Source organism: Rhinoraja longicauda, chromosome 5 (genome assembly GCF_053455715.1).
Source record: "Rhinoraja longicauda isolate Sanriku21f chromosome 5, sRhiLon1.1, whole genome shotgun sequence".
Classification (NCBI taxonomy): domain Eukaryota; kingdom Metazoa; phylum Chordata; class Chondrichthyes; order Rajiformes; family Arhynchobatidae; genus Rhinoraja; species Rhinoraja longicauda.
In genome coordinates, this window is record NC_135957.1 from 14,805,769 (window position 1) to 14,818,849 (window position 13,081).

The following is a 13,081-nucleotide window of genomic DNA, read 5'->3' on the forward strand; positions in this document are numbered from 1 at the left end:
TTATTTTGACCAATAAAACAAAATAAAACAAAATCAAATAATTTAATTTCAGTTGCTGGTTAAACCGAAGACAGACACAAAAAGCTGTAGTCAGGCAGCATCTCTAAAGAAAAGGAATAGGTGACTTTTGAAGAAGGGTCTCAACCCGAAATGTCACTGATTCCTTTTCTCCAGAGATGCTGCCTGGCGCGTTGAATTACTCCAGCTTTTGTGTCTGTCTCAGGTGTATAGGTTAATTGGCTTCAGTAAAATTATAAACTGTCCCTAGTATGTAGGATAGTGCTAGTGTATGGGATGATCGCTGGTTGGCGTAGACTCCGTGAGCCGAAGGGTCTGTTTCCACGCTGTCTATGAAGTCTACTTGTCCCAAAATGACCACTTTGCGTAAAGCGGGAAATCTCCATTCTTTCATGGGTCAGGAAAGTATTGCGAATGAGCACCTTGTGTGGATCGACGTTGCTGTCGAATAGTTTTTTCTCATGTGTGTTTGTCATGCAAAGCAGCCGAACAGAACACGGCAGTCACTTGTGTAGGTGTGTAATGGACGATTCTAGATGATCTTGGCATATATCCGCCCTCGGGAAATGAAACAAAGACATGCTGCATCCGAGTGATAATTCTATCCACCCACAATTGTCAAATGGATGAATATGTGTGAAATGGAAACTGTGTTTTCTCCTACAATCCTCGTGCCTTTTTTGTGAGATAGATATACTGACTGGTACCATTTTCTTATCACGGGTCGCCGGTTGTCGTAGCTTGCCATCGCCAAAGTGGTAGGTTGTCCTAGCTTGTCATAGGCATTGTCGTGGTCATTGCCGTAGACATTGTCATAGGGTAAACAAATCGAAGGTTTTTCGGCGATCTGCTACGACTTTGAGAGTCGCCGGCAGTCGCCTTCAAAATCTCCGAATTGGGACAGGCCCTTTAAGATGAGTATACTGTCCCACAGCTGTTATGATTTTTTTCAACATAGGAATATGTGCTAAATATGGCAAATCCTGTCACATTAATGTTTATCACCCTCATCAAAAGTCCTCTGCTCTTGCTAGATAATCCTTTAAAGTCAAACTTTAAAGTTAAACATAAATTATCTTAGAAACGGGTCATTTACAGAATGTTATATTATGGAATCTGCATTTTTGCTTCTTTTCCTGCCAGAATCCTGGATATGCTGGACGCCAAGAACTGCCAGAAAATCTAAAAATTCAGTTTAGGACAGTAGCCATGATGGTGCCAGATAGACAGGTCAGAGAAAATATTTGCTTCATAAATAAAATGTTTTAATTGAAGATCATTGAAGCTGCTTCTTCAAAATGGTAAAAATATCTATGCAACTGAATATAATTTTATTGTTTAACTGGGGCCAAGTGACTGGACTGCTTTGAGAGTGGTGAAACGGAGAGTTATTTTTTTCATGCATCAAAATAATTGGAGCAAATCTTATTCTGAGATCTGCCAGATGAAATCCCATAAACTATTATAGTATATAGGATATAATGTAGTGGCACTTTTAAAACTCCTCATGGAGTCAAATGGTGCAGCATAGATTTCCATAGATTTCAACTAACCTAAGAGCTATACCTGCTAAATATAGCAAGCCATTGAAATCAAAGGGAGACATTATTTGTCAGGAAAAGGTAAATAATTATTTTTAATGAGAAAGAATGTTTGTCATATGAATCACTACAATGAAATTCTTAGTTGTTGTAGCTTTACATGCACATTAGATGCAACAACAAAAATAAATATACAATAAATGATCAGTTATTTTAAGTAAACTAGACTAAGAGTGCAAAAACCAAGCAACTATAGTAGTGCTAAATCCACAGTGGTTTCTTGCTAAGTGGGATTATGGTTAGAGTTGTGCAGAGTGGTTCAACAACCTGATGGATGTTTGAAAGAAGCTGCATTTGAACTTGGAAGCAATGCTTCTCGGGCTCCTGTACCTTCTTCCCAATAGTAGTGTCAAGAAGACTGCGATGGCAGGATGGTGTAGGTATTTGTTGATATTCCTGTAGATCCCTTTGATGGTGGAGAGGTCAATACAAGTGATGGGCCAGGCAATATCCGCCAATTTCTGCAGCATCTTTTTTTCTTGAGCATTTGAATTTCCAAATTAAGACATTCTTGCTATTGAGGGAGTGCACCGTAGATTCACCAGGTTAATTCCGGGGATGGCGGGATTGAGATATGATGAAAGAATGGATCGATTGGGCTTATAATCACTGGAATTTAGAAGGATGAGTGGGGATCTTATAGAAACACAGAAAAATTCTTAAGGGATTTATTCACAAAATGCTGGAGTAACTCAGCAGGTCAGGCAGCATCTCGGGAGAGAAGGAATGGGTGACGTTTCGGGTCGAGACCCTTCTTCAGACTGATGTCAGGGGGGCGGGACAAAGGAAGGATATAGGTGGAGACAGGAAGATAGAGGGAGATCTGGGAAGGAGGAGGGGAAGGGAGGGACAGAGGACCTATCTAAAGTTGGAGAAGTCAAGCTGCAGATGAGCTGAGGCTGATGGGGGCATGGGTCCAGGGACTGGCAACGTTTTGGAAGAGGTCAGTGTTTCTAAGTTCTAGAACAGATGAGGAAGCGAGAAGCTCATCACAGGTCAATGGGGATGTTGATGTGGGACTGGTTTGGATCTAAATATATCTAAATGAATGTACCTTACTGCACTCATAATTTAATAGGTGTCCAGTAAAGCAGATCTATTCATTTATTTTAAAAATGTAAATATATCTTTGAATTGACACTCAATTTGAATTTAAATGTAAAATGCTTTATTTGCATTTTTTAGATCATTATAAGAGTCAAACTTGCCAGTGTTGGATTTTTGGATAACGTGTTGCTGGCTCAGAAATTCTATGTACTTTACAAACTCTGTGAAGAGCAACTGACCAAGCAGGTATGTTACACATACAGACCAGTTCAAATACTTTCATGCTGTTTATGATGACATTTTTGAAGGATCGCCACTGAGACGAAATGTGTGAAACTGAGAAAGAAGAAGGAGGTATTGGTGTGATTATACTATAGGCTCCATCTAGTCAAAGTGAATTAATAAATTAGGAACAAATAAACTGGAAGATTGCATACAGCTGCATGACTAATAGGGTTGTCATAGTAGGGGATTTTAACTTTTCCAATATAGATTGAATTGTCATGGTGCCAAGGGTTTAGATGGGGTGGAATTTGTCAAGTGTGTTCAGGAATGTTTTCTCAGGCAGTATGTAGAGAGCCCTACAAGAGAGAGGACAAAGGTTAACCTATTCTTAGGAAATTAGGCAGGGCAAGTGACTGAAGTGTCAGTGGGTGAGCACTTTAGGACCAGTGACCACAATTCTATTAGTTTTAAAATAATTATGGATAAGGACAAGGCTGGTTCACAAGTTGGTTCTAAATTAGGACAAGTTCCTCTTTGATGGGAGTGTAAACCTGGAGGAGTATGGGGGATTGAGGAGCATACTGAAGAAAGAAATCAGGAGGGCAAAGAGGGCCATGCGATAGCTCTGGCAGTTAAGATTAAGGTGAATTCAAAACGACTTTACCAACATTAAAGGAAAAAGGGCGACTAAATGGAGATTAGGGCATCTCGGAAAGCAAAGTGATTATCTATGTATGAAGCTGAAGAAGAGTCCTCAATGGATATTTATTTCCCCACTGTTTTTATCACAGAGAAAGACATGAAGACAAGGGAACTTGGAAAGTTAATGCCCATGTTTTGAGGGCAGTCCTTATTACAGTTAAGGAGGAGGTGCTGGAAGTTCTTAAGATGTCTGAGGCAGAAAAGTCCCCCAGGCCTGATCAGATATATAACCAAAGACCCTGTGGGAAGCCACAGAACAAATTGCAAGAGTTCTGACTGAGGAATATTAATCATAGTTAAACACAGATTAGACATTGATGAGGTGCTGGAAGACTGGAGGGTTGTAAATGTTGTGCCTGTATTTAAGAAGGGGTACAAATAAAAACCTGGGAACTATAGACTAGTAAACTAACATCCGTGGTAGGAAAGTTACTGGAGAGGATTCTGAGAGATAAAATATACATGCATTTGTAAAGAAAAGGATTGATTAGGAATAATGCCAAAAACATTAGGCATGGTTTTGTGTGTGGAAGGGCGTGTTTCATGAATTTGACGGAGTTTTTTGAAGTAACCAAGGAGATGAGAGCAGGGCTGTAGATGTAGTCTATGTGGACCTAATCAAGTTATTTGATAAGGTCCTGCATGGTCGGCGGTGCTGGAAGGTTTGATCGCATGGGATCCAGGGAAAGTTAGCTAATTGGATACAGAATTGCCTTCATGACAGAAAGCATAGGATGGTGGTAGACGATTGTGTTTTGGACTGGAGGTCTGTGAATAATGATGTGCCTCAGGGATTAGGGCTGGGCCCATTGTTTGTCATCTACATCAACAATTTGGATGAGAATGATTGTCCTTTGGTTTTATCCATCATCAAGAGGCAGGATCTCTGGTTGAATGATTCTAGACTAAAATTTATATAATTTATATATAATAAGTTTTAAAAATTATAGTGGGGTGCATACATAAGGCCAATCAAATTCCTCGTATGGTGCAAAACATACTTGGCTAATAAAGTATGATTATGATTATTATTATGATGGTCAGTCATTTTCCCAGGATTGGGCAATCTCAGAGGACATAGATTTAAGGTGAGATGGGAAAAGTTTAAAGAGTTCCCGAGAGGCAGTTTTTCCAGAGAGTTTTGAGTGTATGGAACAAGCTGCCAGAGGAAACCACAGAGGTGAGTACAATTACAATGTTCAAAAAAGATATTGACTCGTACAAAGGTTGAGCGAGATACGGGCCGAAGTCAGACAAATGTAAATGATCTGGATTGACATCTTGGTCAGCATGAATTGGTTGGGCCGAAATGTCTGTTTCCATGATGTGTGACTCTAGGTCCTCCATAGCTTACAAATGCATGACTTATGTACAGTGTGTACAGATGAACGAGTATTTGGGAGACAAGCAGAATAGATTTACCAGCTCCTGCGGGCCGTTCTGCTGCATGGGAACTCATTTTCGACTTCCAAACGGTTCTCAGGAATGGTAATCCTGTTGTAAAGTAGGAAGCACGTAGAGAACATAGAGACTATCCCACTAATAATGGGTCAAGCAAGGAGGGAAAACTTTAAAACATTACTTGATTATCCAGAATAATGTCAGGAAGCATTTCTACATATAAGAATACTTGAAATCGCAGTTATCTCCAGAAATAGCAGTTGAGGATAGAACATATTGATAGAAAGGGCAATATCTCTACTCCATCAGTCTGAAGAAGAACCGTGACCTGGATCCATTAGACAATGGATTGTCTATCCATTTTCCCTCAAAAGATGCGGCCTGACCTACTGGGGTCTTCTGGCAGTTTGTTTATTTGCTCATAGAAAAGTATAGCTCAGGAACAGCCCTTCGGCCCACCATGTCTGTGCTGACCACGATGCCAAATAAAATTAATCCCATCTGTCCCATTTGTCTGCACATGGTATGTGTATCTCAATTCCTTAACTGTTCATATGTCTGTCTCTTGAACGATGATATTATAAATACTTCTACCACCTCCCCTGGCAGCGAGCATATCCCATTCTGTGTAAAACATTTGCCTTGCAAATCTCCGTTAAACATTCTCCTTTCATTTTAAAGGTTTGACCTCTCATCATAGAGCTCGACCACACAGAAACGTAATTTCCGGCCCACCTTCTCCATGTAGATTGAGTATTTGACATTTTCACACTGGGAAAAGACGAGCAAATTTATTTATACCTCTCATTATTTTAACGGGTAGTCCCGGGACTCCAACAGTCCAGGAAAAAAAAATCAAGTTTATCCAAACTGTCCTTGTGGCTAATATTCTCTAATCCTTTGTGGAGGATGCAGAAGAGATGTACCAGAATGTTGGATTAGAAGGTATTAGCTGTAAGGAGAATTGGACAAATTTGGTTTTTTTTCTCTGGAATGTCAAGAGATTGAGGCAGAACCTTTTTCCCAGGGTGGAAATGGCAAAGACTCAAGGGCATAGGTTGGCGAGGCAGGGAAAGTTTAAAGAAGATGTGCAGGGTAAGTATTTTACACAGAGAGTGGTGCATGCCTGGAACGAGCTGCCAGGTGCATGCCTGGAACGTGGTGCCAGGATGATAGTGGCATTTAAGATAACCACATGGATATCCAGGGAGTGGAGGAATATGGATCATGTGCAGGGAGGAAGATTAATTTAACTTGGTATCATGCTCAGCACGGACATTGTGTGCAATGTGGACTGATCTTCTTTAGATATTTAAGAGAAAAAGATTAGCAAAGACAAATGTGCTGCCTTGAAGGCAGACACAGGTGAAATTATTATGGGTAACAAGGAAATGGCAGAAGAGTTGAACAGGTACTTCGGATCTGTCTTCACGAAGGAAGACACAAACAATCTCCCAGATGTACTAGAGGACAGAGAATCTAGGGGGACAGAGGAACTGAAATAAATTTGCATTAGGCGAGAAATAGTATTGGGTAGACCGATGGGACTGAAGGTTGATAAATCCCCTGGGCCTGATAGTCTGCATGCCAGGGTACTCAGGGAGGTGGCTCTAGAAATAGTGGACGCATTGGTGATCATTTTCCAATGTTCAATAGATTCAGGATCAGTTCCTGTGGATTGGAGGATAGCTAATGTTATCCCACTTTTCAAGAAACATCACTGGTTGAATTTAAGAGAGAGTTAGATAGAGCTCTAGGGGCTAGTGGAATCAAGTGATATGGGGAGAAGGCAGGCACGGGTTTCAGATTGTGGATGATCAGCCATGATCACAATGAATGGTGGTGCTGGCTCGAAGGGCCAAATGGCCTCCTTCTGCACCTATTTTCCAAGTGTCTATGTTTCTAGCTCTCTTGAAAGCATCCAGAGAATTGGCCTACACTGCCTTCTGAGGCAGAGAATTCCATAGATTTACAACTCTCTGAGTGAAAAAGTTTTTCCTCATCTCCGTTCCAAATGGCCTACCCCTTATTCTTAAACTGTGGTCCCTGGTTCTGGACTCCACCAACATTGGGAACATGTTTCCTGCCTCTAGCGTGTCCAATCCCTTAATAATCTTTATATGTTTCAATAGATCCCCTCTCATCCTTCTAAATTCCAGTGTATAAAAGCCTAGTCGCTCCAGTCTTTCAACGTACAGTCCGGCATTCCAGGAATTAACCTGGTGAACCTATGCTGCACTCCCTCAATAGCAAGAATGTCCTTCCTCAAATTTGGAGACCAAAACTGCACACAGTACTCCAGGTGCGGTCTCACGAGGGCCCTGACCAACTGCAGAAGGACCTCTTTGCTCCTATACTCAACTCCTCTTGTCATAAAGGCCAACATGCCATTAGCTTTTTTCATTGCCTGCTGTACCTGCGTGCTAACTTTAAGTGACTGATGAACAAGGACACCCAAATCTCTTTGTACTTCCCCATTTCCTAACTTGACACCTCTTGTGCACCTTCTCCAAAACCTCCACATCATTTCTATGGTGTGGTGACCAGAGAGCCGTACAATACTCCAAATGGTAACTCTCGCTTTTGCCATGTGCAGGCATCCTGTGTCTCTTTTTATAGAAAGTTCAGAATGGAATTAAACATTGCGCAATCACCAATAAAAATCCCCACTCTAGACCCTAATATGGAAAGGTAGAATTGATGAAGTAGCCAAGGATGGGAAAAGAAAGGGTCAGAAGGTATACTAGTTCTGAAATAACTGAAAACAAGAAACACCATTTTTGTGTAAGTGTGACTTCAAATAGAAGGTTGTTTCCACCTTGACAGCCTTTGATGTCAGTTTTACAGGAATCCTGTCACAATCAGTCAAATTTTGTTGGACGTAAAAGGCAATCACTCTCTTATGAACTCAGGTTTGCTGTTCAATCCATGTTTGACTACGGTTGTATTAAGGTCTGGAGCTTGAGTGTTCCTGGCAAACCACAGAATAAGCATTTGTTAGTGCTACATTGTGCTACTGTTGATGATATCATCCTTCACTCTTTCTGCATGCATCTTATTTATGCATCTTTTATGTTTCAACCATGATATGGAGTGAATGAATGTTTAAGATAGTGGAATTTCTGCTAATTTAGTGGACTGCTATGTCCTGGTTGTTGAAGATCTTGAGTACGACATATTTGGATAAATGGAAGTCTTCCCATTGTACTTAAGATTTAGTTTTGATGGACTTGGAAGAAGGGTCACTCATTGCAGTATACCTTGCCTCAAATCTACTTTGGTAAGCACAATATATATTTTTTTCCTTTCCCACTACATTTCTGAGTCAATTTGTGACTTTTAGGATATTGATAATGGATAATTTAATAATGGTTATGCAACTGGTTGTCAAAAATTGATGGTTGGACACTTCCATGTTAAAGAAGATCATTGCCTGACAAAAATGTTGCGGGCTACATCAACTCTGGTATGATTTATTGTACACATGTAACAGTATGTGCGCATCGAATAAATGTAAGGAGTTGGAAATAGAATTAAATCTAATGCAATTATCAGTGATTGTTGATATTATCTTAGAAGGTAGGTCGATGATAATGCAGCTGCAGGCGATTGGGATTTGGACACTGACCTGTGGAGCTCCTGTAGAAGTAATTTGGACTGATATAATTGGCCTGCTTATAGGATCTAGAGACACAGTTTCTGTGGAACTCGTGTGTCATTGAGAAAGATATTAGAGGATTGATGAGGACAGGCCAGTGGATGTTGGCCAAATTGACTTTAAGGCCATTGGCAAGGTCCCACATAGTAGGATTGTTTGGAAAATGGAATCTAAGGTGAGCTAGTCAATTTTATTCAAATTTAACTTGGAGAAAGAGTCAAAGCATCGTTGTAGAGGGTTGTTTTTCTGATTGGAAACCAGTGAAGTGCTACAGCGGTCAGCGCTGGGTTCACTGTTGTTTGTAAACTACATTGATGATTTGGATAATAATATAGTTAATCTAGTTGGTAAATTTACTGAGGATACCAAAATTGGTGGTTTCGTGGTCAGGGAGGAAGGATATCTAAGTTTATAACAGGATATAGATCATTTGGGAAGGTGGTAATTCAGGGAAACTGGGTCTCTGCTCCTTCCAATGAAATTGGATCCTGATCAGCTGACTTCAGTCAGATCAACAATAACACCTCCTTGGTGATCATCTGCTTCTGAGTACCTCAGGACTGCATGCTGAGTTGTCTGCTCTACTCCATGCTCTACTCCCTCTATACCTCTATACCTGTAGCCAGAAACAACTCCAACACCATAACTAAATTTGCCAAAGTTGCTATTGTTACTGGATAAATAATGGGTAATGAGTCATAGTAGAGGTGGGAGATCGATAATCCGGACTGGTGCCAGAAGAACAATTTTTCTATTGTCAACAAGATTAAGGATCAGACTATTGACTTCAGCAAATGAAAGCCAAGGGGCCGTGCACCTGGCTTCATTGGCGGGACATTGATGGAGAGAGTGAACAACTTCAAGTTCCTGAATGTACACATCTCTGATGACCTGTCATGGGCTCAGCACATTGATGCAATCACAAAGAAATCTCACCAAGATCTCTAGCTCTACAGAAGTTTCAGTAGATCCAGCATTTTGCAGAATATTCTATTGAGCCTCCTCAAGGAGGATAGTGGAGAGCACAGTAACTAGTTGTATCATAGCTAGTTCAGGAATTCAAACACTCCATTCATTTACTGTTGGTGCTTTGGTATGTAATGGACTTGTAAAGCTGCAACAAGTAAGAATTTCATTGTTCCAGTGCATATGACTCTTGACTCTGTTACTTTATCAAAAAAAGAATGGATCCCTAGTGCAGCTCCAATGAAAAGGTTCAGTCCTAACCTCAGTTATTCTCTGTGTGAGGTTTACATATTCTCTCTGTTCACGTAACTTTTCCCCAGTTTCCTCAGTTCCTCTGCTTCAGTTTCCTCACATATCCCAAAGAAATGAAAATAGGTAAATTACTTTGCAACAGTAAATTATAGAACCTGGGAATGCGAGGAAAGTGGTCAGTACAGAATTTGTAGGAGGTAACTGCAGATGCTGGTTTAAACCAAAGATAGACACAAAAAGCTGGAGTAACTCGGGGGGTCAGACAGCATCGCTGGAGAAAAGGAATAGGGGATGTTTCGGGTTGAGACCCTTCTTCAGACTGAGAGTTAGGGGAAAGGGAAACGAGAGATATAGAACAAATGAATGGAAGATATGCAAAAAAGTAACGATGATAAAGGAAACAGGCCATTGTTAGCTGTGGCCTAGGTGAAAATTAGTTACAGACAATGAGACTCAAGACGGCTTTGAAGCTAGTACAACGACTTGGGCGGGGAAGGGACAGGGAGAGATGGGATGCAGGGGTTACTTGAAGTTAGAGAAACCATTATTCATACCACTAGGTTGTAAACTGCCCAAGCAAAATATGAGGTGCTGTTCCTCCATTTGGCTTCAATCTGACAATGGATGAGGCACAGAACAGAAAGCTAAGTTTGGGAATGGGAAGGGGAATTAAAGTGTTTGGCAACCGGGAGATCAGGTAGGCCCAGGTGGACTGAGAGACGGTGTTCTGCGAAATGATCGACTAGTCTGCATTTGGTCTTGCCGATGTATAAGAGTCCACTCCTTGAACAATGGATACAGTAGACGAGGTTGGAGGATGTGCAAGTGAACTTCTGCGCAACCTGAAAGGACTGTCGGGCCGAATGGCCTACTCCTGCACCTATTGTCTATTGTCTATTGTGAGATGGGAAGATATGACAAGTGGTGGGATCCCGTTGGAAGTGGCAAAATTGTCAGAGGATTATGTGTTGTATGCAAAGGCTGATGGGGTAAAAGGTAAGGACTAAGGGGAATCAGTGCCTGTTGTGACTCGGGGGATGTGGAGCAAGAGCAGAGCTGCAATGAGGCACATGTGAGGGCCTCAGCTATGATGGAAGAGGGGAACCTCCACTCCCTAAAGAAAGAGGCTATCTCAGATGTTCTGGTATGGAACACCTCATCTTGGGTGCAATTTGTTCTGCTCGATTCCACATCTGCAGTTCCTTGGATCTCCATTTTATACTAAGTACTGGAGTAACTGTGGAGGAAATGGATAGGTGACGTTTTGGGTCAGAACCCTTCTTCAGAGTCTAAAATGGTTGCTTCATGGTCAATATAGGCTCTGTGACATAGGAGTTATGACCAGTAATTTAGGCACGTCCATGCTGATTTTCTTTAATCAGTGTGAATAACTCTAGGTTAATTCAATTTTAACCTAATCGAATTTATACATAAATATACAGCTACTTTCACTGTGCTATTTAAGGGACCCTGTTGTGTGTGAATTAGTCGACTTTTTTTTTTACAAGAAACCTCACTTCAGAAAAAAGATATTGGCTGTGAAGTGGTTTTGGATAACTGAATATTTTTTTTCTTTAATAGTAGGAATTAGAAATATGAACATGAAAATAAGTTACAGATTCTGCACAAAATTCTATGAATATTAAACATTGGTTACATAATGTTATAATAGAGCATTGATGCATGGGCAGGTACGCTTCGTGAATTCATTTCAATTCTTTCATCCATGTTAGGACCAAGAATCATTGAACTTTTAGTGTCAAGTTATGCTGGTTGTACTCAAACTATTATTGAGGAATCAATAATACTTGGTGGACTGCCAACCATTTCCTTCAACACCATGGTTAAGATTATTTTTAATTATTGTTTGTAGGTTCATTATGATTTCGGCTTAAGAAATATCCTTTCTGTGTTGAGAACATTGGGAGCTCAGAAGAGAGCACGGCCTGAAGACAGTGAGTCAACAATTGTCATGAGAGTCCTAAGAGACATGAATCTGTCTAAATTGGTAAGGAATAGTTGAAGTTCATTTTTCATTGTGGTTTATATGTAGAAAGTTCTACCAAAAGAAATTTCAATGGACCTGTTATGACAGGATAATGACTCCAGCGGAAACAAATTTTAGACACTATGTGTGCTTAGTGCATGTTTGATGATAAATAGTGCAATGTGACAGATGCCTGCATCGAAAGGTGCAGTTATATAGTGCACTTTCTACTTGTTCAGTGAGGGGAAACCCTAGAGATTGAGAGAAATACTATGATGGATACAATAGACAAGTACAGCTGTCCGGTTCACTTTATAGAAACTAAACTGGATATGATTGTAAAATCAATGCATGTTTATCTCAGTCTCATTTGGCTTCATGCAGGAGAATGCTCTTTATTTGTTCAGGAAATATGGATATTTCTTGCAATTCCCCCATTAATTAGCTTTTTCTTATTGCTACCGAATCAATGAGATGATAAAGAGTTAACTTCATTAGTAGCTTCGGGATCACACATAAATCATTCTCAGTGGGGAAGACAGATTTCCTTTCTGAAGGACGTTAGTGAACCAAATAGGTTTTTCAACAACAATCTGGCAGCTTTGCAATGATCAAAACTGAGGTTGCATATTTAATTTACTGATTGAATTTATGTTTCTGAATGCCATTTGAACTCGCCTCCTGATTTAATAATCCAAAGTCTTATTGCTACCATACATTTTAGTGATCAATCAGAACTAATTGCATATTTCTCACCAAACCATATAAAAATAATCACCAAATCCAAAATTTTCACTATTTATTTCAGATGTTCAGCATCTGCAGTTTCTTGAATTTCATATGGATTTGTGATCTGTTTAGAGTTTTACAGCAGTGAAACTGGCTCTTCAGACCACTTTCTCCATGCCTACCAAGGTGCCCATTTAAGCTAGTCGCGTTTGTCCATGTTTAGCCCCAATCTTTCTTAAACCTTTCTGGCCATTAAACTGTCTAAATGTCTTTTAAATGTAATAGTATCTACCTCAATGACTTTCTCAGCCTGCTCCTTTCAAATGAGGACCACCCTCTGTGTGAAAAAGTTGTCCCTTGGGTTTCCATTAAATCTTTTTCCTCACCATAAATCTATGCCCTCTGGTTTTTGGTTCCCCTTCCCTGCGAAAAAGACTGGGCATTCATCTTAAATATCCCGCTCATAGAGTCATTCAGCAAGGAAACAGACCCTCC

General features: G+C 40.3%; 1 protein-coding gene across 1 annotated transcript in view; it reads left to right on the forward strand.

Annotated features, from left to right (window-relative positions):
- The window catches only part of LOC144593844 (dynein axonemal heavy chain 8-like), a 624,642-nt gene that overhangs the window by 359,072 nt on the left and 252,489 nt on the right, over positions 1–13,081 (forward strand). Inside the window, exons 46-48 of the mRNA XM_078399962.1 lie at positions 1,162–1,248; positions 2,805–2,912; positions 11,744–11,878. Of these exons, the coding sequence (XP_078256088.1) occupies positions 1,162–1,248; positions 2,805–2,912; positions 11,744–11,878 (330 nt within the window). The remainder of the gene's footprint in view (positions 1–1,161; positions 1,249–2,804; positions 2,913–11,743; positions 11,879–13,081) is intronic.